The sequence below is a fragment of the Archocentrus centrarchus genome, chromosome 12, assembly GCF_007364275.1.
Source record: "Archocentrus centrarchus isolate MPI-CPG fArcCen1 chromosome 12, fArcCen1, whole genome shotgun sequence".
NCBI lineage: Eukaryota > Metazoa > Chordata > Actinopteri > Cichliformes > Cichlidae > Archocentrus > Archocentrus centrarchus.
The window spans coordinates 25782603-25809629 of record NC_044357.1 but is presented as its reverse complement, the minus strand read 5'-3'; the positions used below and the strand labels follow the sequence as shown (position 1 = coordinate 25809629).

At 48.0% G+C, this 27027-nt stretch overlaps 1 protein-coding gene across 4 annotated transcripts; it reads left to right on the top strand.

The window, feature by feature from the left end:
• The first annotated feature begins 143 nt into the window (after window positions 1–143).
• Window positions 144–26507, top strand: sh3glb2b (SH3-domain GRB2-like endophilin B2b). 4 transcript variants are annotated; one of them, XM_030742275.1, is made up of 12 exons: window positions 144–351; window positions 3097–3238; window positions 4787–4798; window positions 6305–6433; window positions 6707–6840; window positions 8142–8234; window positions 9489–9551; window positions 13177–13200; window positions 13291–13380; window positions 13847–13947; window positions 15376–15619; window positions 21617–26507. In XM_030742275.1, exons 1-12 carry the CDS (start codon window positions 289–291, stop codon window positions 21722–21724), a joined length of 1203 nt encoding a protein of 400 aa, XP_030598135.1. In that variant the 5' UTR covers window positions 144–288; the 3' UTR covers window positions 21725–26507. The 4 variants fall into 4 exon arrangements, with proteins under 4 accessions (XP_030598135.1, XP_030598136.1, XP_030598137.1 ...); XM_030742276.1 differs by lacking the exon at window positions 4787–4798; XM_030742277.1 differs by lacking the exon at window positions 9489–9551.
• The last annotated feature ends 520 nt before the right edge of the window (window positions 26508–27027 follow it).

The window sequence follows — 27027 nt, the reverse complement described above, 5'->3', positions numbered from 1 at the left end:
GGATGCTCCCTGAAGCCTTTTTGATGCGGGGGTCACTTCCGCAGTCTGTTTGCGTGCTGCCTGTGGGCGTGTCATGGGGGGGTCAGACCGGCAGAGTCGTGACTTGCAGCCCGGTGCTGTGTCTCTTTAAGCGCAGGGCGGTGAGCAGATTTCCGATCGTGGAGGGAGCGGATTAGAGCTCCGGTCATCGGTCCGCCTCCTCCCGCTGCTCAGCTGATCCGGAGGATTCCCTCTTCGGGGACACTCAGCGCAGCCCTGCCTGTATGCTCGCCTCGGCTCGCCACCATCATGGACTTCAACGTGAAAAAGCTGGCTTCTGATGCGGGGGTCTTCTTCACCCGGGCCGTGCAGGTAAGACTCGGACCTCCCCCGCAGCGGCAGGCGGAGATCTGTGGACCGAGTTACCGCCGGGCTGTGAGCGCATCCCGCGGGGCCCGGAGCCCGATGGAAGCAGCGGAAGCTGCTTTTTCTCACTGGTGTCTGTGGATATGAAGGCGCATTTATGTGGCGTGTTTTCCCTGCGGCGCGACCAGCGCGCTGCGTGTAAGCCGATAAAGGTTAGTCTAGCCTCGATCCATTATTGATGGCTGTGATCGGGTGCATCACCCACGTGACACCAGCAGGCTCCGTCCTGCTCCCCTCCAGATATTAATGAGTGTAGCAGCTCACTGACCTCCGACAGCAGCAAATCCTTCACGCTCGAGAAATTCTCCAAACCTCATTAAAAAAATGAGAAGTGTAGCGCTGAGGCCTGAGCTACAGGTCCTGCATGATTACGGAACAATAATCAACCACGGATCTTTGACCTTCGGGAAGAAATTGGCAGCTATGTGATCAACTTATCGGAGCCGAGTTTATTTGTAGAACAATATTCAGATACAGAAGGTTAAAAATGAGGATGGCTCTACGTCAGAAGACCTCAACACTGGATTCAAAATGTTATAGTAAAGATAAACATTAAAAACAGACAATAAAAAATTAGAAGCCAGTAAAAACTAAAGGTAAAAAGTGAGTGAAGTTTTATCTGAGCTCCTTTTCTGGATGTTTGTTCCACAGCTGCAGAGCATCAAGTCTGAGAGCTGCTCCACTTTATTTAATTCACACTGGATTCATGTGATTCAGGTCCAAATGCTCTGATCTCTGTGCAGACTCAGAGCAGGGCTTTAAAAAGGAGGCCAGTGTGGCTCCTTTGGTGGCATTAGTGAGGAAACTGGATGAAAGCATAAATAAGTTTTACAGTTTTGATTTGTCGCAGTGTTTTTAAGGCGGGGGGAGGCCTTCTCAGATCAGCTGATCCCTCATATTCCAGTTTTAGGCTCACACACGCTGATGTGTGAGGATCAGAGGTGAAGCTCACCTGAGTATTTGAGATAAAATCAATAAAGATAATCATTATTTATTGATAGGTTTAATGGGGCCGTGTTACATGAATCAGTCAAGGCAGCCTGTCTGCTGCACTGAAACATTTTAGCTGCTTTATTCTGCACATGAGTCCATGAATGCAACAAGGTCAGACTGCTGGCCTGGAGGTCATCCAAATGCATTGTGGGAAAACACAGGAAGCCAGTGAAGGCAAAAACAGGAGCTCTGCACAGCATCAGAAACCATCTCTGCCGTTTCACATGTTTATGTCTTATATACGACTCAGAGTCTCAGCCACATCAGTGAGGAGCTGAGACTTTGTGTGTGTGTGTGTGTGTGTGTGTGTGTGTGTGTGTGTGTGTGTGTGTGTGTGTGTGTGGCTGCTGCTGGGTTTTGTGTTTGGGTGGTGCCACCAAGCAAAGTAATTAATAAGTAAATTTGGTGAGATTCAGAGTAGTTTTACATGAAATATTTGGATAAATGTTTAAATTTATCCCAGTGAGACTCTGAGTGCTCAGGATTTAATGCAGCACTGCTGTGCTGTAAAGGCTGGTGAAAGGTTAATTATATAGCCACAAATTAATTAACACAGCTGAACCCGGAGCCTTTACGGCCCCTGAGGGCCTTGGGTGGAGTCGGGTAATCCGTCCGTCTCCTGAAAGCCGTTCTCATCCACGAAGCTGCCGCTCTGCCACAGTGATGGTGAACTCCTCCGCCCGACTCCAGCTGGCTGCAGCCGTCTGCCAGTCAGACTTCAGGAGAAAATGAAAGAAATCATCCAAAGCCTGAGAGCACAGACGGTGACCTTTGACCTTCTCATCTGTGATTGCATCAGACATGTTTCAAAGTTTCAGTTTGTGAGACTAAAAAGTTTTGAGCAGGTTATAAACTGCAGCTTTAATCTCAGATTGTAATTAAAGAATTAGAATCATAACGGACGCAGTGGACTGAGTGAGAATGATGAAGTGTGCAGTGTTCATGAACTGCTGCACATTTACGTCTGTGAACCCTTCACATTTTCTATATTAGACTTTCTAAAATAAATGTATTGATTCTTAACCAAAGTGCTCAGAGTAGATGGAGAGAACCCAGCTAAAGAAATGAAATCTAAGATTAAGAAAATGATCCCACATTATGAGAAGAGTCAGCGTTTGAACCTGTGAGATAAATTTTGCTGCATTAGCTGTGCAGCAGCAGCTTTGGGTGTGTGTCCTCACACGAGCTCATTCAAAAACGATGCTTTTAATCTTTTTGGGGCATATTTCACTCGTCCTGCAGAGTTAGGGAGTCAGTCTCTGAGCTGTTGATTGTGCCCCAGTTCTTCTGAGATTAAAAAAAAAACATCAGCACTCCCTCTCCACCGACACGGGGCCGGGCCCAATCTAGAACCAGTTTCATGCTTTCCACCAAAACAAGACTGGTGCCAGCAAAGAACCACATAATTACTGGTCTCAACGTTGGAATGATGTTGCAGTGGCTACGGGGAGGCCACACCAGTATTTGATAGATGCAGATCTCAGTTTTTCCATTGAAATGTCCATAACTTCTCCAGTAACGCCACGTAAGGATCTGCTCTCAGACCTGTTTTCTAAAAAAACTGATTCCAGAGCAGTACCGGGTGTTGGTGGAGGTCATGGATAGTGGATGACCTGGTTTAGATTGGTCCTCTGGTCACAATCCAAACAGTAGTTGTTCTTGAAGATCAGTGTTATCTACCTGTGATTTTCACATTAGTTCACAGAGGAGAAGCTGGGCCAGGCTGAGAAGACCGAGCTGGATCCTCACTTGGAGAACCTGATCTCTCGTGCCGATTGCACCAAGAACTGGACCGAAAAGATCTTAAAACAAACAGAGATTCTGCTGCAGCCCAATCCAAGTAAGTGCTTCAAGCAGGAGTCCCATATAGATGCCCTGCACATCTGAAGTCACATCTGGGGCTCTCTGCATCGGGTTGGAATAAGATGTCATTTTGAAATCTGTTGAGGAAAGATCTAGTGACACCTTCAACTTGTTTTTTTTGGCAATGTTTAGACAATTGTTGCTCAGTAACAATAACCTTATAATATTATTATTCCTAGTGAGCAGAAACCTTTGCAGGTGCTCGTTCCTCTTACTACAAAAAGAGTGTTGTACCGTATATGTAAGACTTCCCTGTAAAGTCTGGGCTCGGGAGTTTTCCTAAACATTGATCAGTCATTAGTCATATACAGAAGCTTTTTACGATTGTATTTTTTATACAGTAATTGAAAAAGAACAGGCCGAGAGCTTTTCTGTACTGACTGACCAACAAGGAAGTCCAAGCTTCTGAGGATGTTCGCTCAGAGTTTGGTTCACTGGTTTGATCAACTTAAGTCTAATCTGTTTAACTCACTAGAGGAACTTTTACCCTGGGCGTCAGTACCTGGGCGTCAGGTCCTGAGCGTCAGTACCTGAGCGTCAGTACCAGGGCGTCAGTACCTGAGAGTCAGTTCCTGGGCGTCAGGTCCTGAGCGTCAGTACCTGAGCGTCAGTACCTGAGCGTCAGTACCAGGGCGTCAGTACCTGAGAGTCAGTTCCTGGGCGTCAGTACCTGGGCGTCAGTACCTGAGTGTCAGTACCTGGTCGTTACTTCCTGGTCAGTTCCTGAGCGTCAGTACCTGAGTGTCAGTACCTGAGCGTCAGTACCTGGTCGTTACTTCCTGGGCGTCAGTACCTGAGTGTCAGTACCTGGTCGTTACTTCCTGGGTGTCAGTTCCTGAGCGTCAGTACCTGGGCGTTACTTCCTGAGCGTCAGTACCTGGTCGTTACTTCCTGGGCGTCAGTTCCTGAGTGTCAGTTCCTGGGCGTCAGTTCCTGGGCATCAGTTCCTGGGCATCAGTTCCTGGGCGTCAGTACCTGAGTGTCAGTACCTGAGTGTCAGTACCTGGTCGTTACTTCCTGGGCGTCAGTACCTGAGCATCAGTACCTGAGCGTCAGTACCTGGGCGTTACTTCCTGAGCGTCAGTACCTGGGCGTCAGTTCCTGGGCGTCAGTTTCTGGGCGTCAGTTCCTGGGTGTCAGTTCCTGAGTGTCAGTACCTGAGTGTCAGTACCTGGTCGTTACTTCCTGGGCGTCAGTACCTGAGTGTCAGTACCTGGTTGTTACTTCCTGGGCGTCAGTACCTGAGTGTCAGTACCTGAGTGTCAGTACCTGGGCGTTACTTCCTGAGCGTCAGTACCTGGGCGTTACTTCCTGAGCGTCAGTACCTGGGCGTTACTTCCTGAGCGTCAGTTCCTGGGCGTCAGTTCCTGGGCGTCAGTTCCTGGGCGTTACTTCCTGGGCGTCAGTTCCTGGGTGTTTTCCTCTTGAAAAGTGCCTTTTAGAAGCTGTTACAGTTAAACATGAACATGACTGGATGGTGGTGACTAACTCTTGACCTGTGTATTTTGTACCCCCCATGCTTCAGTTGACCACACTGGTAAGTATTGTTTCCCTGATTGGTTTGTGTAAAAAAGCCTGATCAACACTGTGATGTCGACGGCTGTGGTCAGAGGTTTATACGCACTCATCATGGGTGTGAATGTGATGGAAATTTTGGGCTTTTATTGAACTGGGTGCACAAGTTTGAATCTATTTAGGATTTTCTCAAATCCACAAAAAATCAGAAGTATACATACAGACTCAAATACATACAAATATTTGGCTCGTCCATGTGGGCAGCTGCAAACTTCAGTCGAGCTTTAGATGTTAGATTCAACTCACTGTCATTGTGCACACAAGGCACACAACGAAATGATCGTTCCAGATCACTCATCCAGAGATGAGCAACTGTGGTCATGCAGCCAGAGACCGGTGCTACTGTTAGACAATGTGGTTTAAGTGTCTTGCCCAAGGACACAACGCAGCACAGGGACAGAGGCTCTAACCTGCAACCTTCCGAGCGCCTACCCACTGCACCACTGCCACCTTTAAGGTGTTGAGTTTGAAGCAGGAGCGTCTTTCTAGGTGGACGCCCTCTCAGTCCGCAGTGACGAAGAACACACTTCAAAAAGAAGTTCAAAGAAATCATTAAAAGCCCCAAATTAGTTCGACCTTCATGCCCATGATGCATGTATGTAAATGTCTGAGCACTGCTGTAGACCTGTAGTGCCGCCCCACACTTAAAGCTTCAGTCCCGGTCTGCTGCACAGTTTAAGGTCTGACCTGGAGTCTGTAGATACAAACAGGTGTTGAATTACTAATGACCTCGTATGCAGGAAGACACCTGTTTGCTTGGATACAGCCAATGGTACCTTCATGGGGCCTGGTTTAAAGTAACTAGATTAACTCAGATACTCAGGTACAGGTTTATGTGCTTCTTATTTCCCATCACACATCATACTAACCACACCCATCAGATAGTTTAACATCCTCCAGAAACTGCTGGGAGAGAGGCTGGTGATTGGATGAACCATCTGTCCATTACTGCTTTTTCAACCAATCATGTCAGACTGTTGGTCTGAAGCACCAATGGTATAAAAGGAACCCAGCTGCCATGGAAACCAAAAGCTACACTTTTATTTGACCACATTTCATGCAGAGGTTTGATTCTTGTCATTTATCTGATAGTTTGTATGATTCAGTATCATTTTAAATTAAGCTGATAAAATAAACCACCTTGTTAAAGGGTTAGGAAGGAGGAGCTGTACCCGGCCTCCATCGACCCCAAACACCTCGTGCCATCATCATTCATAAACACAAAGCAGCAGAAAAGCCCAAACCAAGCGTCTGTGGACAGAGGATGACCTTCGGTGTCGGGAGCTCTTATTGTCGGGGTGGTTATACTATGGAAACCATAATCTAATTTCTAATATAGTCGAACCCTCTTTGCTCAGCTAGGTTATAATAAAAAAAACAGCTGCTACACTCAGACTCTAAAATATTGGATGATATTAAATAATGTGGGATTATTCACACTGTGGACTCTTCATCGCCTTTAATCCAGGCGCTCGAATCGAGGAGTTCATCTATGACAAGCTGGACAAGAAGCTTCCCTCCAGGACGACCAACGCGGAGCTGCTGGGTCAGTACATGCTGGACGCCGCCAAGGAATTCGGTGCAGAGACGCCGTACGGTGAGTGGAGCCGATACTGCTGCAGCCAGTGAGTCATGAAGCAGGTCTGAGGATGCTCCTCTGAAGCTCCTCTCTGTTTAAAGACTGAAGCTTTTTACCTGCTATAAAATTATGGATTTATCAGAGATGTTATCAGTTTCAGTGTATTTGTGGAAACTCAAATGAAATGTGGGCTAAAATGAATAAACCTGCTTTGAGGAGAAGGAGTCCCATTTTATCTGAGAGCAGAGGTGATTGCTGTGTCTCCGCCCGCCCTGTCCTCTGAACCCGCAGGCAGCACCCTGATCACAGTCGGAGAGTACCAGAGGCGGCTCGGAGGAGCCGAGCGCGAGTTCCTCCAGACCTCAGCCGCCACTTTCCTCTCACCTCTGCGCAACTTCCTGGAGGGAGACTGGAGGACCATATCAGTGAGTCTGACTGTGCAGATACAGATCTGACCAGAATGCTGAAGGGTGGACTAACTCAGAGCAAACAGAACATAATGTGGACTGTGAAGTGATCAGTCAGGCAGTCAGGAGGGAGGACAGATTCCTTATTAGCTCCTTTAGTAGAGGACACACTGGAGCATCCTTTAGGAAAGGAAAGGAAGTCACCAAGTGCTGCTCACAGGGGGTCGTTTTGACTGTTGGGTTTTCTCTGTATTATTGTTGGGTCTTTACCCACAATGCAAAGCACCTTGAGGCGATGGTTGTTGTGATTTGGTGCTAAATAAATAAAATTGAATTGATTTTGATATGACAGGCTGGCTGAGCAGGTTCTCAGTCATCCAGGTCATAGTCGCCTCTGGAGCTTGAAAAAGGGCGACTGGACTTGTTCTTGTTTCTTGAGTTCACCTCTCACCCCAAAGACTTCTTCAGTTCTCAAACCAAAGACAGACTCAGGTATTTAAGCCCTAGTCCAGTCGCCCTTTTTCAAACTGCAGACATATGACAGGCTGTTAAACCCACAGCTGAACTCTGACCTTTAGACAGTGGACCTTCATGAAACAACACAGTGAGAACCCGTGGAGGCTCTAAGGTGAACTTCCTGCCATCCATCTTCACGGTTTGAGTTTCTCCATGTCAGTCAGTGAGAGAGCACCAAACCTCTCCCTCCCTCTGTCCTCTCCCTCCCTCTGTCCTCTCCTTCCCTCTGTCCTCTCCTTCCCTCTGTCCTCTCCTTCCCTCTGTCCTCTCCTCCCTCTGTCCTCTCCTTCCCTCTGTCCTCTCCTTCCCTCTGTCCTCTCCTTCCCTCTGTCCTCTCCTTCCCTCTGTCCTGTCCTCTCCTTCCCTCTGTTCTGTCCTCTCCTTCCCTCTGTCCTGTCCTCTCCTTCCCTCTGTCCTGTCCTCTCCTTCCCTCTGTCCTCTCCATCCCTCCTTCACACTTTACCTTCACTTCATGATGATTTCCATCATTGTAAAATATTAAAAGGGAGGAAGAAGGCAGTTTTTATTTTCATTTAATTTTGGATTTTTTTAACCACATTCAGGAACTTGAGGACAAGTGACAAACATGGAAAGCACTTACCAAAATAAAACAGGAAGTGGAAACGGGCAAGAAGAGGGACCTAACACAAAGACCTGAGAGAGGGCGACGAGGACAGGAAAGAGTAATACTGAGCGGTCAGGGCGAGCGGCTCGCTGCTGCAGGTCTTCAGCGTATTGAAGGGTTTCTGAAGAGTTGTTTCAGGGTTTGTCTGATGGGATCACGGTTCTTCTTCCCCATGCAGAAAGAGAGGCGGCTCCTGGAGAACCGGCGGCTGGATCTGGACATCTGTAAGGCGCGCCTGAAAAAAGCCAAGCAGGCGGAGGCCAAAGCAGCGGTGAGCTCTAGTTTCTCCTCACGGTTCCTCTGCTGCCTTCTGCTGCTGTAACGCACAGCGAGACGCAGACAGCATTAAGTGCACTGATCAGTTAGGCGCTCGTGTCGCTCCTCTTTGGTTTTCAGACTGCATGTGAAGCAGATTCACTCCTAAAATGTTGGAAAGCTTGTGAGATGCTCAGCTGGCTGCTCTGCGTGTTGCATGTAACTGACGCTCATTCTTAATGCTTCTTTATGCACCGACCCTGCACACAGATACGACTCCAGCAGATACAGAGAGTCTCGTTAGCAGCCAGGTTCATCATCATCATCATCATCATCATAATAGATCTAACGTCCAGCTTCAGCTCTTTCAGCCGGTTTCTCAGTCATGGATTAAGCATGGTCCGAGACTAAAAGGAAAAAGTCAATGAAGACCACAATAGGACAAAGTATTTAGTCCAGGATTAGACTTAATCCCTGTATGGGAAACTGGGCCTTTGAGTTTAAAATGATCTAACGTAGCAGGAGTGCCCCACATCATCCTCCAGTGCAGTAAACCCGGTTTTTAAACCCTGAACTTGATCCTTTTCAGAGACAAGCAGGAACAGCAGGGGGCGCCCTTCCTACAGCAAAACATCAGCACTGATCAACATCAGTGTTCCTGACAGGCGGGAGCCATTTTTAACCTGGAGCCAGCCTGTTAGGTTTGAGTCAGCCAGTCAGCACTATTAACAGGTCTCATCTGTGATGCTTTATCTTTGTGTGTTTATGCAAATATCCTAATTTCAGCTTTAATTTGACTAAAGTCCAGTTCAGCAGTAATTACACAGTCATTAACCTTCAGACAGAAAAGTCTGCTAATAGCTAAAAGTTCAATTGTTCATTTCCATCTGCAGCTAAGTTCAGTGAGCCCTGCAGCCTCTGGTTTAGAAGAATAACCCCAAACATCATCAAACAGATGAAGAGAGTCAGACAGATGTATTCAGGGAGGATTTCTTAGAGCAGATCCGTACAGACTGATCTGGAAGCAGCAGGAGGAGCGGCTCCATCAGTGTGAGGATGTAACATGACTCTGGCTTCAAAAGCAGCCGATGAATGATTCAGAGACAGTTTATGGACGTGTGTTTGAGGTCAGCGGGGTCACAGATGTGCACTTGTTGCTGCTGCTTCTCTTTCCTTCGTGCTGCTGGCTAACGTTTGTGTGCTTCAGTTTGTAACTGCATGACTGTGTTTGTCCACCCCCCCATCCCCCACCCCCCGCTCTCCTTTGTAGGCTGCACCCGATTTTCAGGAGACGCGACCTCGAAATTATGTTCTTTCTGCCAGTGCATCAGCGGTAAGAGAAATGAGCAGCACCGAAGCTCTCATGGCTCACATGCAGAAAAGCAGCACAGCATTTCTGAGATCAGCACAGCTGAGGTGCAGACAGACCACAGACAGACCACAGACAGACCACAGACAGACCACTGTCTGCACCTCAGTTAAAGCTGTTTAAGGCTTTCAGCATCAACCTCTAACTGCCTGCTTCTCCTTATTCAGCAGCTAAGAGGGTTTCTACATCACTTATATTGACAATAGAAATATTTACAAATGAAACAGGGGTGGGGGGGTGGGGGCTGAGTGGGAAAAAGAGCCGTATGATTATGTTGTTTTAAAGCAAAAAAAATCCACAAATGTTTGAAATCTTTTGACTCCCAGAGTTTGTGCTTGGAGTCAAAAGCAGGCGAGGTCGTCCTACCAGTTATTTAGAGGTAAAAGATATTATAATGCTCAGAGATGCACCATAAAAGGTTTAAAATGATGTGAAATCCAATAAACCTCAGAAATGTGGGCAGCGATGAGCAACACAGATCTGAAAGTGAGATTTATTGATTTTGAATCTTTCAGACTTTGATTTTTTGTGTTTATGATGTGAATTTGCTGCAGTTTGAACGTTAAGCTGAGCAGGTCATGTTAGCCATGAGGTGATGGTGCTCGTGCACGATGATGTGAGCATGCTCAGCACGTTTATTGTTCTCATGTTCGGACTCTGAAGCCTTTTGGATGGGCTGCAGTCGGAGCTCTGAGCTGTCAGGTAGGACTCACCTTTACCTCACAGGGAAACACCTGAAAGGATCATTGGACTTTTATTTTGAAAAATCCCTGTGATCCAACAGTGTCTTTGTTAGGGTGGCTCTGACAGTTATGGGCTCTTACTGCGCTACAGCTTTTTGTGTTAAACATAATTTTTGTGATCAAATAATAGTCAGTGAGAGCCTTATAATATATTCAAATATGATACCTGACTGTTGTGGTCTCCTTTACACAAAATAAATTAGTTCTGATTGCATTAAAAAAATAAATATTTGATGGTTATTTCAAACTTTTTTACTGTGACGCTGTGCAGCTGACATGCAGTACCGTCAGAGGCCACCAGGTTTAGGGCAGCCTGAGGGTAAACAGGGTTAGGGTTTCAGGATGTGAATATTTAAAGTGATCCCTGCGCGTGTATGGCTGCTGCAGTGTGTGTGTGTGTGTGTGTGTGTGTAATATTTAGCTTCAGTCTTTGTTGTAACTGATCCCTGTGCGGCTTCATGGAAGCAGCTGCAGAGCGGCTGGGAGAGCTGGGACACGGAGGCCGATCCCGTCGCGTCAGAGCAGAGGAAGGTTGGACACGTGACCGGAAGTGTCGTGTTTGTCTTGGTAGATAAAGTGTTTTTAGGCTGTTTCGTGGTTTTTCCCTCCTGTTCAGACCTCACGCTTCGTTCAGCAGATAAACTAGAATAGAAACAATAAAGTTCATTTAGCGCCAGTTTGTTTAATTCTGAGGCTGATCGAAGCTTTAATGCACATTTATTCACAAAGAGAGCCTTCCTGATACTTCCACCAACACATCCATCCAGAGTGGACTGTGACGAACCGGAGCAGGCAGAGGGCTTTCTTTGTGTTTTAAGTTTCCCGGACTGGGTTACGATAGGATTTACTGGAATAATGTAGTGATGAAGGCAGTGAGGGGCCCAGAAATGTTTCTGTCCATGAGTGCACACAGCTGAGCCACCTGCTAAACTTTAACCGCTGAAGGAGGACATAAACCCGCACACACGCACCTGGAAACAGATTGATCAGGCCCCCTGTAATACCACATGTTTAACACTGGGGGGCGCAGTTCCCCCGGGCTTCAGCAGCTGCAGAATGTAGGGTAAAGGTCGTGTGAAGTTCAGTAGCAGCTGTTAGGCACGCGTCAAAGCTCTGCTCAGCATCTGCTGAAACGATGCGTTTAAGGCCCAAATTCCAGGAAAAAGCAGCAGTTACTGCATGAAGCCTGGAGATGAAAGGGTTTCCCGGGATAATGGAGAGGACAGGCTCTCCCAGGGTGACCACATCCCAACAAACCAAAGCAGATGTTTGTGGGGAAAGCTGAACGCTGAGGAACACACAGTGCTGGGTCTGGGAATTGTGAAGGATTACATAAGGGACAAATAGGATTTATATAAATGTAAGGATCAGGAAACCCCTTTAGGCTGGTGCTTCGGCACACACGAATCATCCCTCAGTGACACTTTTCCAACATTAGGAATCTCTGAACACCCTCACTGGGAGGATCGTAGGCGATGAGAAGATGCTGAGGTGTCCTGCTGCTGTGACTGACTGACTCAGCATCTCAGGGTCGGAGCAGGGATGAAGATTACAGCTGGTTTTAGTCCGCGTGGTTTTTATCGAAGCTCATTCCCATTTTCTCTGCGAGCCGCCGTCTGTGCAGCCTGGGATTTTGTGCTGATTGGTTTTCTCCATCGGTCACAGCTGAGCGCTGAGACACAAACACGAGTTTGTGTTTAAAATGAGATTTGTGATTCCAGATTCAAAACAAACCTGGCTTCTGTTTTCCTGTCACAGTTTCAGCTGAGTCAGGTTTGGGCCGTCCCTGCGGTGCCCACAGGTTCCTGTGCAGCCGGGCAGCGAACGCCGACAGGCTCTGCTGCTTTTTACTGTCAGAGAGGCCAGAAAGTCTCAGTGTGTCCTGCAGCTGACGGGCTGCCACGTTCCCTCCACGTTCCCTCCACGTTCCCTCCACGTTTGCAGAGTCGGATGAAGCTCCAGCAAGTCTCAACAAAAACAGATTTGCTTTGGATGAACTTTATTCTTTCTTTAAGGATAAATGAGCATCAGGACTCAGCCCGAGGGAACGTGTGTGTCCGTGTTGAATGATTGACAGGAGAAGAGCAGGAAATCAGTCATCACTGAAACACCTGATGCTCCTGGCAGTCAGACGCTCCTGCTTGGCATCGGGCTGCTCTCAGCGTCGTTTTCCAGCACTGGAAAAACCCTTCCAAGCTACTTCCTAGTGTGAAAGGACTTTCCTTCAGTATCTTTTTTCATCAAGCAGGATTCCCACTACAGCAGCATATTCCTGTACCAAGGGATAATCCTTCATTTCCTGACCCACAGGGATGCCCCTGTGGTGTTGTTTTCCACCATGCAGGGATTCCTCGAAAGAGTAATTTTCCAAGGCACAGTGTAGCATCATTTTCCAGGACTATCCCATAGTACTGATCACAGTGGTGGCTGTGGCTCAGGCGGGAGAGCCTGCTAATCAGAGGGTTAGGGTCTTACGGAGCCTAATGATGGATCACAGAGCTTTAGCAGCTCTGCTTCAGCTGCAGAGGCTCAAACAGGCCTCAGAGGGGTCTGTGGGAACGCCACAGTGCTTCGTTATGATCAACAGCACAAACAGACTGAGTATGTTTCAGGTTCAAGTGTATTAACTGAATTAAAGCATGCATTTCCTCCACATTTGGTGCTCTGAAAGCTGTCCTGGGATCAGTGTCTAATAACCCAGTTTAAGCTGGTTAGGTTAGCGTAGCGGCTCTTTCCGTCCTATCCTCATGAGTGAACTAAAGCCCAGATGTAGTTTACAGCTGTTCACATGAAGGTCGTCTGCTCCTCCTGACTCTGTTTTCCTGTCCTCATCATGCTCCTCCCAGCTGCTCAGTGAGGAAGTGGACAAAGTGAGTACCCTCGCCGGCTTCATGTGAGTCTGTAAAGTCTTTAAAGTCCGGCCGGTGTTGTCAGCTTCCTTCCTCTCCTCTGACCTCCAGGCGGAGCACGAGCTTCGCGTGGCCCAGACGGAGTTCGATCGGCAGGCTGAGGTCACCAGGCTGCTGCTCGAAGGCATCGGGAGCACACATGTGAGTCACAGCGGCGCCGACCGGACGCCCGTTAGAGCAACAGGAAGTGAATCACTGCTAATGATAGTAACACCCTCAACCCCCCCCCCCCCCCCCCCCCCCAACACACGCACACACGCACGCAGACTTCATCTTTACGGCTTCTTTAAAGACTTTTTGTTTGATTTTTCAACCTGGTGGTGTTACACCTGTGTTACACCTGTGTTACACCTGTGCGAGGCGGCAGAATGGTTTTTCTAGGACCAGAGCAAACGCACACTCTCTCACGCCCACCCACCCGCACAGGACCTGACACCACTGACTGGCCCCCACACTCACCTGAGCTAAATGCAGTAGAACACCTGCAGGTGATCTGAATATTTTAGGCACATCTTTCTCCATGAAGGGAAACTGTGTGTGAAAGGTAGCTGATGGGTTACAACGTAGCGCTCTGCCGGGCTAAGCTCATCCTCTCCTCCCCCCTCAGCTGAACCACCTGCGCTGCCTGCAGGACTTCGCTGAAGCTCAGGCCACGTACTACGCTCAGTGTCATCACTACATGCAGGACCTTCAGAGGGAGCTCAACAGGTGAGGCTTCATCTGCAGCATCTACACCAGCAGGCCTCTCACAGGCCACAGGAAACACTTTCACGTTTATCGGGTGTGGTGTAAATTATGGGAAAAGCCCCGAGTTATTTGCATCATAACATAAATGGAACATGACCACAGACACACTTCCTGTGGGTTTTCCACCGGTCGTGGGTCCTGTTTCTGAGGGGGGCCTTCAGCTAAACAATCACTGTGGTTATTAGCTCTTATGTAAGTTCTGTTGTAATTAATGCTCACAGGCCGCAGGTGCGGTCACGGTGGGTTTTCTATTCAAAGGCAGGAAACAGGAACACAGCGGCTCTGCCCTGGATCCTGATTTCTCCTCAGAGGGAGAAATTAGAAACATCCAGACTCAAAGTGGTGCTGAAAAACAATTCCAGTCCTTACTGAGCTCCACCTGATCCAACATGCTGCTAACAGGAACCAGAGGAGATTACATGTCTTCATGGGCTCCCTCCTGAACTGAGACGTCCTGAAGGATCAGCATGACCTCATAATAGCAAACATGCACTATAATACCAGAAGTATCCTCTCACCATCCAGATCATTGAGTTCAGGTGTTCCAGTCACTTCCACAGGTGTATAAACCAGCACCTAGGCAGACTGCTTCTACATGTTATAGTTTTATATAAATACTCAGCTCTTACTGAGAGACTAAGATGAGACGTTCAGGTTAGCTTTGATAACGAGTTCTTTGATTTCCAGTCAGATGTTCATCAGAACAGACTCGCACTCCTTTATCTAATTAATTTTAATCTTCCTAACAGGCCTGAGGATGTCGGGCCGGCTGGGTTTGGGGCTGTTGTAGAAAATTAAATAAAATCATTTGGAGCCTGTATTTAATTAATGACTGTCTCATGGGACTGCGTGTTATCACAGTGTGAAGCCACGCAAACACAATTCAATTCAATTCAATTTTATTTATATAGCGCCAAATCACAACAAACTGTCGCCTCAAGGCGCTTTGTATTGTGGGTAAAGACCCTACAATAATACAGAGAAAACCCAACAGTCAAAACGATCCAGACGTGCTGCCGTCTTCTCGTTTCAACACCTGTGGCCAATTAAAACTCGGTCCCACCCTCACCTGTAGCCGCAGCCTGCAGGTGCCGGCTGGAAGCGGCTGAGATTCCATCTCTCGACTGGTTTGCGAACGCCTCGTGTATCCCAGTGGAAACAGGCCCGTCTGCCATCACTTTAAAAAGACAGGAAGCAGTGAACCGATGAACGCCTGAACCCACAGAGATGAAAGCGCACTCACACCACAGGTCACACCTGTTTCAGCCACACCTGTCACTGCAGGCCATCGCTTTCCTGTTTAATCCCATTCCTGATGTTTCTGCAAACTGTAAGATGTTTGTTTCTGGGTATAAATGATGCACTGCTCCCTGATTTGTGTCCACACAGGTGTGCTAATGCTGTCACTGCCCCCCACACCTCTGCCTCCGTCTGCCCCGTCCCCGTTCCCTCTGCCGTCCTGTCCGGGCCGACGTCCTCCGGTGCCGCCGCCGGCTCCTCTTCATCCAGCCAGACGCCCGTCACGCTCCCCGTGGAGCAGGCGCAGCTGCCCGTCACGGGCGCCAGGAAGGCCAGGGTCCTGTATGACTACGATGCCCACGACACCAGCGAGCTCTCGCTGTTGGCTGATGAGGTACAGCGGGACGCTCTGAGTCACCCCACGCAGTAAATGTACACACAGGAAGCAGTTTTCAGGGTTCTTGAGTGCGTGGGTGCAGCATGTATTTTTGCTCCTTACAGCCTGTGCAATGATTGTGCTAATTATGGGCTTTAAACTATAACTGGGTCAAAGGTCGTCTGTGTTCCGGCCCTCCTGTCACGCAGTCATTAAAGAGTTAGAGGGATTTGATTATAAATAAAGTTTCATTCCTTTAAAACTTTAAACCACACAAACTGCAGATTTAAGCTGTGTAAAAAATGTGTGAAGGCTTTATCAGACACAATAGTGACACTGAGTGTTGAGTCCCATCCACCTGCAGACACTCCTGCGCTCAAGGCTACGACTGTGAACCGCAGGAAGTGGGAATGTGGAGGATTACGTGAACTTCAGATCTTTGAAGGCTCCAGGCTGAATCCTCTGCTTTGATTTAGGTCCTTTAGAAACTGTGCAGGCAGATAAAGGAGAGCCGGCTCGAGACCTCAGTCTTCAAACATCGCCCGACAGTTCCCAGGGTTTTCAGTAAGGAGGTGGCAGGTGGAAAAGTGGACAATCCCAGATCTGATCCAGGGATTTGTGCCTCGGTGCGGGAACAATCAGAGCTAACATGCACAGTTTTCCAAACTCAGGATTTCTGTCCGTTTTCTCTGGTCGAGGGTTCATCGTTCTCTGCAGTATTTTAAACGCCAGTAAAACAGGTTTACGTTTGCTGTGATTGGTCTAAACGCTCCTCCATTATCACCTCTTAAATAAGTCCAGAACTGAAGCGAGTAGAAAGGGGAAAGAAGAAAATCAAGCAGGTACTGTGAGTAACTGGACACCCAGAGGCTGATGGTGTTGCACCATCAGCCTCTGGGTGTCCAAACAGTTGCAGTCTGACTGCAGTCACTCGCAGACACACCGGAGAGGGTGGTCAGACTCCTGTGTGACCTCACGGTCAGCCTGAGTGGGTCTGCGCAGAGCAGCATCTGCATCTCTGTGTGATGGACTCTAAATGTATTTAATGTGAATTTCTGTGTGCAAAGCAGCAGGTTTGTGATTTTATCTGATTCATCACAAACTGACTGCGTCGTATCACCAGCGTTACCCCTTCAGCGGCAGACACAAGGATCAGACACACATTTATGAACATACTGTCCAACACGTGAATTCATTTTCAGCTTCAGTTTGACGTCTGTGTGTGTAACTGACCTCAGGGAGGAGCTGATGATGCTGCATGTAGGCCTTCAATCATGGCTGATGCAGCTCAGGTTTGAACCTGAGATCTGCATCACACCCTGGACACCCAGGCACCTTTAGCTGGTTTGGGAATGACTCAGCAGCTCCTGTGGGTGGGTGTGTGGGTGGACGGGTGGATCAGGGCGGTGAGATGAGTTTCAGCTCCGACCTTTTCAGTTCACACTCTCAGGCCGCGTGTTGCAGTGCTGGCTGTGGTTACTGAGTGTGTGTCACCATCTGACAGCAGGTTTGTTCTCAGACCAGCATCAGCATCATGTTTCAGTAAACTATGACTTGGAGAAGGAGCAGAAACAAACTGCAGCACCCTGAATGTTTCTGAGAACTGACTGAAGGAAACTTCATGAGCTACTTTATGCCTCCTCTTCCTTTTTTTTGGCTGCTGCTTATGGTAGTCAGAATTGAAAGGGGCAGAGGATCATCTGCCTCCATCCCAGCATCCTCCATCCACCAACCCACTGCATGTCCTCCATCACTGCATCCATGAATCGTCTCTGAGGTCTTCCTCTTCTCCTCCTGCCTGGCAGCTCCATCTCCAGTATCTCCACCCTCCCTCACGTGTCCAAACCCTCTCAGCCTCTCTGACTCTGAGCCGTCCCGCTGATGGACTCATTTCTGATCCATCCTGCTCAGTCCACTGAAGATCTGAGCTCGGCCTCCTGTCTCTGTGTCAGAGCCTCCATCACAGCAGGTCTCTGTGAACCTTCCCTTTCACAAATTACCCCAACACTCTTCTCCACCCACTCCACCCTCCCTGCACTCTCTTCTTCAGCTCTCTTATGCTTTGCATGTTTAAACTCATCTACATTCATTAGTTCTACTCATTGCAGCTCCAGCTTTCCACCTCATTCACATGGATTCTGCTTCACTTCTACTGACCTTCATTCCTCTTCTCTCCACCTCCACCTCGCCAGGCTCTCCTCCACCTGTGTCCTGCTCTCACTCCAGATCATCAGAGTCCACATAGACTCCTGTCTGACCTCACCTGTCAGCCTGCCATGTAACCCCACCCCCATCTTCAACCCATCTGTACCTCCTTCCACACACCAGTCTGTCCTCGTACATGACCTGCACCACCCTCACACACACCTGCCCCTCCTGACTCCCTCGCAGCACCATCATCTGCTTTCACCTTCACAAACTTCACTTCAGGACAAGTTTCCTGTTCACCTTTGACTGACTCAGCTTTATTAACAAGTCCTGTCAGATCAGAGTGTCTGCAGGATGGCACACCATTCAAAGATTGTTTTATATGAAACCACATAAACCAAAAGATAAGCAAAGTGTTCTTGTAACATAACAGAAACAACAAAGTGCAGCTTATAAATGGCACCTGCTCTCTTTAGCTTAGACTTCTTAATAGCTTTGACTATTAGCTTAATAGCTTAATAGCTTTGATTTGAGGCAATTTATTGCCAGTTCCTGGCAGCTGTTGGAGTTGGGTAATACTGTATATTTGGCAGGATGTGCAGACTTCCTCAGCCTTTCTGCAGCATTACCTCAGCTATGTGTGCTCAACCACAGCAGGATGTAGAGTTTAAGGTCATGATCTGGACTTCGGTCTGTCAGGCTTGCATTCAACCTCCGGTTGGCAGGAAAGGAGATTTTCAGTGAGCGTGGCGACAGCCCACCGAGCACTTAGGAAGCTCTCCAACACAGCAGCTCAGTGTGATCCCGATTTTCAGGAAGTGGCCAAAGTGGCGAGTGGGGCGGATTTCCTCCTGCTGCTTTGGCCTCACCAAAGCCCGTCAGCAGGCTGGGGAGCAGGGCTCTGCGGGCTGCTGGGAATAAGTCAGTACATCAAACACACATTAAACTGCAGCAGCTGGAATCCATGAGCACATCTGTGTTCGGGTAAATGATGGTGCGTTCAGATCGTGGAAAATTCTGCGTGCAGATGGCGGACGTGTGCAGCCACATGCAGCTGATTCAGGGTCAGTGTGTTTGGTGCAGCAGTGTACTGAGACACACAAACACAACTACAGTTTGTAGAGTTCCAACAAACTTGTCAGAATTTGGTGTGAATGCCTTTATTATTTCACAAAAAGCACCCACAGCTGTTCTCTGGATGTTTCAGCCTCCAGATGGTCCCACGCTGCCCTGGGGGGGCCGATCCATGACTGATGCTGTTCACCTGATATGCTTTGATCTCACTCCAGGCTCGTTGCCTCTGAGTTTGATTCTGGTTAATGGAAATAATTATTTGTCTCGAGTGACGTGTAATTAGATTATAATTGAAAACAAATTAGATCAGAGAGCAGCAAATATGAAATCCTTCTTGGCGCCGGTTTGTTGCAACAGTGTGTATGTGGTATGTGAGGGTGTGAGACCACGAGCAGCCGCTGACCTGAAGCAGGGCTCCAGTTTCATCGAGGCCCACACCGAGACTTCAGAGTAATGAGCTGTGACTGCAGCCCGGCGTACGGAGCAGTCGTTAAAGTCTAAACATCGTCAGCAGAGCAGCTGATCTTTAATCTCACACAGGTCTGAACACGACAGTAAAAATGTTGTGATCGCGGTCAGAGGTGGAGCTGCTCCTTCTCCCTCGTCTGCTTGAATAAACATCTTGTGTTTAGCGTCTGTGAGCGGCTGGGATGCAGATTCGAACGTCACAGTGACGGCACAGAGCGTGTCTGTTTGATGATGCGCATGTGGGCCTGGTGGTGCTCCCAGCCAAAGCTCCGTCACTGACGGTGCAGGGCTCTTTTTACTGCTTTATCTACTTCCATTTTTAATTCAACCCAGTTGGATTGCAGTGATTTGATTTTGGGTTTCTCTTTGCGTTTGTGCTGTTAATCCTTCCTCTGTCCATGGTTCCCAATAATAATGACATTTTTGCAGTTTGTCTCAAAAACTGCTCCAAAGCGTCTGATTTACAGACTCGACGTTTCCTCTGCAGAAACTCTGTTACGAGTGAATGAGCACGGTTTGTCTGAGGATAAAGATCCAGGACCTACAGGGGAAACTGAGCTGGACTGTGGCTCAGTTAATGCACTGAGGCTCCTGATCACTGATGAGTCATGTGATCAGAAGGAGACTTGCAGCGATGCTGTTAATCAGCTTTAATGGAAGCGATGACCTGTGATTGTTGCCCACACATTCACTCACTTGGACCCTTTAGTATGTGCACCCTGCTAGCACTGGGATGGATTCCTCAGAGATTTTGGTCCATATTGAGATGATGGCATCCCACAGCTGCTGCATCCATGATGGGAATCTCATCCCAAAGGTGCTCCGCTGGCCTGGGTTCTGCTGACTGTAGAGGCCGTCTGGCTGCAGCGAACTCACCGTCATGTTCAGGATGATCTGAGCTCTGAGACATGCTGTGTTCTCCTGCTGGAAGCAGCCATCAGTAGATGGTATGCTGTGGTCATAAAGGATGGGCTTGGTCAGCTTCAGTACACAGGCTGTGGGGTACAAACGAACCAATGAGGATGTCGTGTTAATAAAACGGCCCCTACATGCAGGATGGCTTCAGTGTGAACCTTAGCTTCCTGTTCTCAGCCCACAGGAGGGCCTCCTGCTGTGCTCTTCTGCTTCAAAGCACTCAGAGATGCTCTTCTGCCTTCCTGTAAACTCAAAGCAACCTGGCCATTGACCTCTGACCTTTTTCTGTTGAATCTTTGGAGGCAGAAGTTACCATACATACAGTACAGTTCTGCATAAGAGGAAGTGAGACTGAAGATTATTGAGCTGAACTGACCTCCAGTCAGTGCTTCCAGTTAACACCCAGCTGTCACTGATTCAGCTGAGCTCCTCCTTCTTCTTGTGGCCTTGCGGTTTTAGTCTTACTCAGTGGATCAACTGGGCGAGCGCCAGACCGCAGTTTCCACATCAAGCGCTGAGAAAGTTGGAGTCGGTGGGGCTGATGGTGCCGGCCGCTCCTCTCCTCTTAGACGTGGATGGATAAACTGATGGATGCTGAGTAAGCGGGATGCGGCAGCTTCTTCCTCAAATATAAACTCACAAACATTCAAGTCTCCATCTTCAGTGACCACAGCAACAACTCAGCAGTGAGCCTTCAAAAAGGAGTGTGTGGTAATAAAACACACATTGGGAGGAACTACAGTAACACACAACTTTAACAAGTGTGTTCGTAGAAAGCTGCATCGCTCATAACTGCCACACAGAGATCACAGCGAGCCGTCCGGTGAAATAAAGCAGGAAGCTCCACAGGTGGCTGGAAAAAAGGGGAGGGGCTCAGAGTAGAGCCGCTGCTCCTCCACATCATTGAGGTGGTTCAGGCATCTGACTAGGAGGCCTCCTGGGCACCTGGGTGAGGTGTTCCAGGCATGTCCCACCGTGAGGAGGCCCCGGGGCAGACCCAGGACACACTGGAGAGATTACATCTCTCAGCTGGCCTGGGAACACCTTGGGGTCCCTCTGGGGGAGGTGGCTGAGGAGAGGGCAGTCTGGGCTCTGCTTAGGCCGCTGCCCCCGCAGCCCGGCCTCAGATAAGCAGAAGAAATTTGATGGATGGAGAGATGAAGTGTTGCAGGGAAAGCACTGTGTAAAATAATTATGTAATGCTGTTATCAGTGTGTGAGCCATGCTGCCTCCTTCTGTTTACATGATTCCTCTTCCTGTGAGAAGAGCTTTAGAAATGACAGATTGGAGGAAGTCTCTGAAGATGGTGCTGCAGAGATAAAGTCGGCAGGAGGAGCCTGAGCAGGAGTGATGTCATCTTTCCCTTCGTCTCTTTCACGGATTCTAAACTGTCCCTTTCTTTCCCTGCAGCTCATCACCGTCTACACCGTACCGGGAATGGACCCCGACTGGCTGATCGGAGAACGAGGAAACGAGAAGGGCAAAGTACCTGTGACCTACCTGGAACTGCTGAGCTAATGGACTGAAAACACACACACACACACACACACACACACACACACACACACACACACACACACACACACACACACACACACACACACACACACCCCTGCAGAAACCTGTCCACTGTCACACGTGTGCACTGGTGCCCAGTTTGTTCCCTTGTGTATGAGTCCGGCTCACTGAGGTAAACACGCTGATGCTTAAAGACGCTGTGCAGGTATCTTCTGACCACCTGGATGAAGCACACACGGCAGCAGAAACACTGCTTATGGATGCACGAAGCTTCAGCTTCAGCTCATGTTTCTTTGCACCCATAAGTGGGTGCTAGAGAGCTGGGTTAGCTCAGTGCATCCATAGACTGGGTCTGCGCATTAGTAACAGATGAATGGATCCTGCTTCATTATGCTGGACACATGGAGATATGATTGGTTTGCATTTAGGTGAGTCTTTGTTTCAGTAACAGAAGTCTGTGCAGTTTCCTGTTATCATGAACGTGGATCTGGAGCAGACGTAACACTTTTGCACACGAGCTGAACGTGTTTCCTGCTGCTATTCGATGAGCTAAAATATTCGAGTGAATGAAAACTTTTTGCAAAAACCTCAGTAACAATCAGACCTGGTGGTTTTCCTTCAGGAGAGGAATCTGAGTCGTATTGGACCAAACAAACAGTATGCCATCACGGCACGCCGTGCTGATACCGTTTTAACTCTTTCGTGATGATCTTTAACGTGAGTGAAAATACCTGCACAGCTGTGTTTTCTTCGGTCACAGCAGGGAGGTCAGTGTGGCCGCTGCCTCGGTCAGCCTCGCTCTGCAGCAGCTTCCTGTCTCCTGCTCTGTGTGAAACACTTATGCAAAGCTGCCTGTTTGAATCATTTCTTGTAATACTTCTGATTAAAAGGAGGAACATCAAACACAACGTGACTGTGAGTCAGGGTGTGCAGAGTGCAGCGAGGCCCTCCGTTTGATGACGCTGCAGTTTGTCTGCTGTTGTGTGGAAACTGAAGCATTTCTGGGATGTAGAGTGACATTCATAAACCCTTCAAAGTTAGATCATAATTAGATCGGTTGGTTCTTCTGGTGGGAAGAAAAAGAGGCTCAGTTCATTCAAAAAGGAACTTCAGGGACGGCGTTATTCACGCTGTTAATGAGCAGAGCTCGTGAAAGATTGCAGGGCTCAGTGATGCAGAATGATCCTTTACTGGAGGATGAAGGACTTCCTCTGCCTCTTCCCGATTTTTACCCTCTTCAGGAAAACGAGGGCGAGCCCATCTAAAAATCCTCAAATCTAAAAAGAGTTCCTCCCTGACCCCGTCAGAGCCTGACCGTTTTTATTTTTATTTGGTGAGCCAGATTTGACCTTCGTGCTCTGAATATTTGCTGCCCTCAAGGGACAGTGCAGAGTTATGTGACTATACACAGAACTACACACAGGGCTGCTAAAAGCATTCACCCTGCCTTCACACACATGAACCTGAGTAACATCCATTCTTACTGCACAGTGTTGCCCCCCCGCCTTCTGGGAAGTCTTTCCACAGGTTTAGGAGTGTTTATGGGAATTTCTGCCCGTCGTTCCAGAAGCACATCTGTGAGGTCAGACACGGATGTTGGAGAGGAGGCCTGGCTCACAGTCTCCGCTCTGATTCAGAGGTTGTATCAGTTTCAGGGCAGCACTGATGTTGGTCCCTGCTGCTCGATTGTGTAACTGATACAATAAAAGCAGAAACCATCTGATTTGACTTGAGTTGCACGTTTAGTTGTCATCTTTGTTTACGTGAAGCTTCAGTGATGCAGCTGTTCTTGCTGTGGGGCTAAATATGATTTCTAAACATGTGCACTGAGATAAATATGACGAAAGAGATTGAAGAGCAGCATCACTCGATCGCTGAGGCTGAAATAGAAAGTTTCTCTTCCAGATTAGAGGCTGGAAGTCTTCCCATATCCCACTCTGTCGCACTTCCTTCCAGCCGTTCTGGAGAAAGATCTGGAATACCTTTAAAATACTGGTTGTGTATGTAATGTGTTACTTTGATTATCGTAAACAATAATCATATGTCTCTGAGCCAGTGTTGCAGATTTGCCAAGAAAACCCGATCAAAGCACCAACCCCCTCCTCAGGTAACCCCGGTCAGAGCGTTAGGACACCTGCAGGGGGCCGTGACTGTAACACCTACGCACCTGTGCCCATGCCAGGCAGGTACTGTGGGTAAAGGGTAAATCCAAAGTGAGCTCTAACAGATGGTGCTTGGGAGCGTTTGAAATGTTTGTTACATCTGGAGCTGAGAAATGTGTCCAGACAAGATAACAGCTGTGTGTCTAACCTTTGACCTCTAACAGCATGTAGTAACGTTCCCAGCAGGCGGTCATGAGCAAACACCTGCTGCTCAGCCTGGACAGGCTGTCCTGTGTAGGGACCCGGTGTAGACCTACGCTCCCACACTCACCTGTGAACGTGAGCAGCAGGTAAATGAAGGAGGTCTGGGCTCAGCCTCACAGGCAGCCTGAGGAGAACAGCCACCGGTCCTCCATGTCTCAATGAGCCAGCTGAGGTGGTTCAGGCCCAGGATGCACTGAAGAGACTCTGACTCTCGGTGAGCTCGTTGTTCTTCCACCTCTAACATGTAAATGGTGCTGGGTCTCCATGGTGCTGCATGCATTAGTCATACATGATAATCAGAGCTGGGGTTGCAGAACTCCACCTGAGCCCAGAACAGCTAAATGGAGACGGAGAGAGCTGCTAGAGGCCTGCATGTTCTCCCTGTGGCTGTGTGAAAATCTGTGGGTGGGAGCTGAACTTGTTGCTTCAGGGATTAGCCAGGATCACATTTACCAGTTAAGCAGCCCTACAGGTACGAAAACCGGCCAATCTGGCAACACGGCTCTTCCCTCCAACGGGAACAGAGAAACTAGGATAACCGCTACGGCTGGGAATTTCACCTGCAGAGCTGCTCAGCGTGCAGTCCATGTTAACAAAGCTTCAAATAAAAAAGGTCAAAGAAGTGACTCACCCTGTGAAACTGAGGACTCGCATGTTTCTCTTTGTAATCTGTAAGTCACCGCAGATGATGCAAAGTGTTTCTGAGTGGTTTACATCAGCAGTGAAGCATGCAGGTCACAACTGTGCGCATTGTTTTGAGGGGAATCCCCAGAGAGCCTTCACATGGCAGCTCAATAAAACCGGCACGGCAGCTGGCATAGTTTTACCCGCCTGCTGCAGTTTCTGCCACACTTCAGTATCAGGTCACGTCTGCTTCAGTACACCAGAAACTAAACACATTTACTGAGCATGCTCAGGAAAAAAAAAGGGGGGTTTTGGCTCTGCTACTCGTGGGGTTAAACACATGTTTTGAATGCAAACAACTGCAGCATCCAGTGCTGCCAGCAAGCCTTCACGCCTTTGTTATATAAGCATTTTAGAAAAGTCGTTAACCCTTCAGAGTACAGCCCACAAATAAGGCTGTAAGTAACCTGTAATTACACATATTCACAGGATACTTAAGGCCTCAGTCCCTGTAATTACTTAAATTTACTTAAAGTGTGCATGCCTGTGAAATATGTTTACTTGTGCATAAATAAAGGGAACTTACATCATTAGTTACAGTAATTAGGGTACTTACGGCCTTAGTACCTATAATTACAGGTAATAAGGCCGTAAGTTTCCTGTTATTATGCGTAATTACAGTGAACTTCCTGTTTTAGTTGCGGGCCGTATTATGAGGTGTTACCAAATAGTTTCATCTAAAAGTCTTTCTGAAGCTCTCCACCACATTTCATGGTTTTTCATCATATTCTCAGGTGTAGCTCGTTATCCATGTGGTCGAGTACCTTTCCCTTTACATTTCAAAGCAATGATTTATGCTAATGCTTAATTTGTAGCACTGCATTAAATCACCATAGCCCCATATGCTACACTGTAGCCATTCTACACCTTAGTTACATGATACCCTTAAAGCCCTACGCGCAGCTGTCCTGTAATCCACGAGTATTGGTGTAATAACCCTGTAACTACATGTCACAGTGCTGCAGTCTAAGCAGTACAAGTACAGGATAATGCTTCTGTGAAACTGAATGTAATTTGATCTCTGCCAGTGCAGTGACTTCCAAGTCTTTTCCTATGTTTCACTGAAAGTAAATTTCAGCTTCAAAGCTTTTTTTTTTTTTTTTTTGGCAAAGTGATGCAAACGCACCAGCATGCAAATACAAATGCAGCACAGCAGCAGGCCCTTTATGCTGTCAGCTCCAACAGTATTCAGCTGCAGGGTCATTTCCCCTCCGGCGTGGAAGGAGAACTAAACACAAAAATGAGAATTTGCATGGGCAGTAAGGACTGATGGAGTAACTCCGGCTAATCTACCCCACAAACAGCCTCATGGTCAGCAGAGGAAAAGAAGGTGAAGAGGCAGACCAGTCAGAGACAGGAAAGGCTTGGCTGGGCAGTAAGCAAGACTTGGAGTGACACTGAGCATTTTAAACCTCCTCACAGGCACCAGGTCAGCAGCAGTTTGGTGCAGCAGCTCTTCCACAGTGTTGGTGTGACACAATGTGACACCAACAGGTTGTGACCAAAGCTGGCTGGTAGGTCATGAGATGCTTTTGAAAGCCTGTGAAAATAAAGTTATTCATCATTCATGTGAATTACAGAAGCCAGTGTCCCCTCTGTGTGCACAGATGAAGGTCTTTGTGTGATTTTGTTGGTTTTTCTCATTTTGTTCAGACATCAGTGATTTCACAGTGCTGTCGTCCTCCAGTTCAGGGCCGCTGGTTTGATGTGCAATAAACCTGCATGTGTGTTACCGTGAAGCTCCTCTGGTTCTTTATCTCCACACACACCACTGTGACCACAGCCAGTCAGCTGTCAGCAGCTTCCTGTTGCTTCAGGTAGGTAATTAACACCAACGGCAGCGTCTGACTCCAGAACAGTTTGTGTTACAGTGTGAGACATGCCCACGTTTTAGTTTTTAAAGGTCAAACTGAGGGCTGGACGATTCCCTGTGACACTGTATGAACCAATCAGTGTTTACACATCGTCCCCACGTATTACATCACCACATGTTTCTCCTGAATCAGGAGCTCTGTGGCTCCACGCAGAGACTGAATCACTGCACTGGTACATGCACGCCACACAGTCAGCGACCTCCTCGGTCGGACCGCTGCGAAGGAATGTTTTCCATACGGCCTCCTGAGTGTCTGCGAATAGTTTAAGCTCAGAGCGAACCTTTAGGTTGGACCGAGTTAGTGTGTCAGGCTCCAAACTGCATAAAGCTTATAAACAGGAGCTCAGACATCCAAAAAATGCATGAAATTCAAATAAACA

Bases quoted from the DNA above. Each gene is read 5' to 3' on its own strand.
- sh3glb2b (XM_030742275.1), top strand. From the start codon at position 289: ATGGACTTCAACGTGAAAAAGCTGGCTTCTGATGCGGGGGTCTTCTTC. The intron at 6,434-6,706 runs GTGAGTGGAGCC...CTGAACCCGCAG, and splicing joins CGGTGCAGAGACGCCGTACG to GCAGCACCCTGATCACAGTC. The intron at 9,552-13,176 runs GTAAGAGAAATG...TGCTCCTCCCAG, and splicing joins TTTCTGCCAGTGCATCAGCG to CTGCTCAGTGAGGAAGTGGA.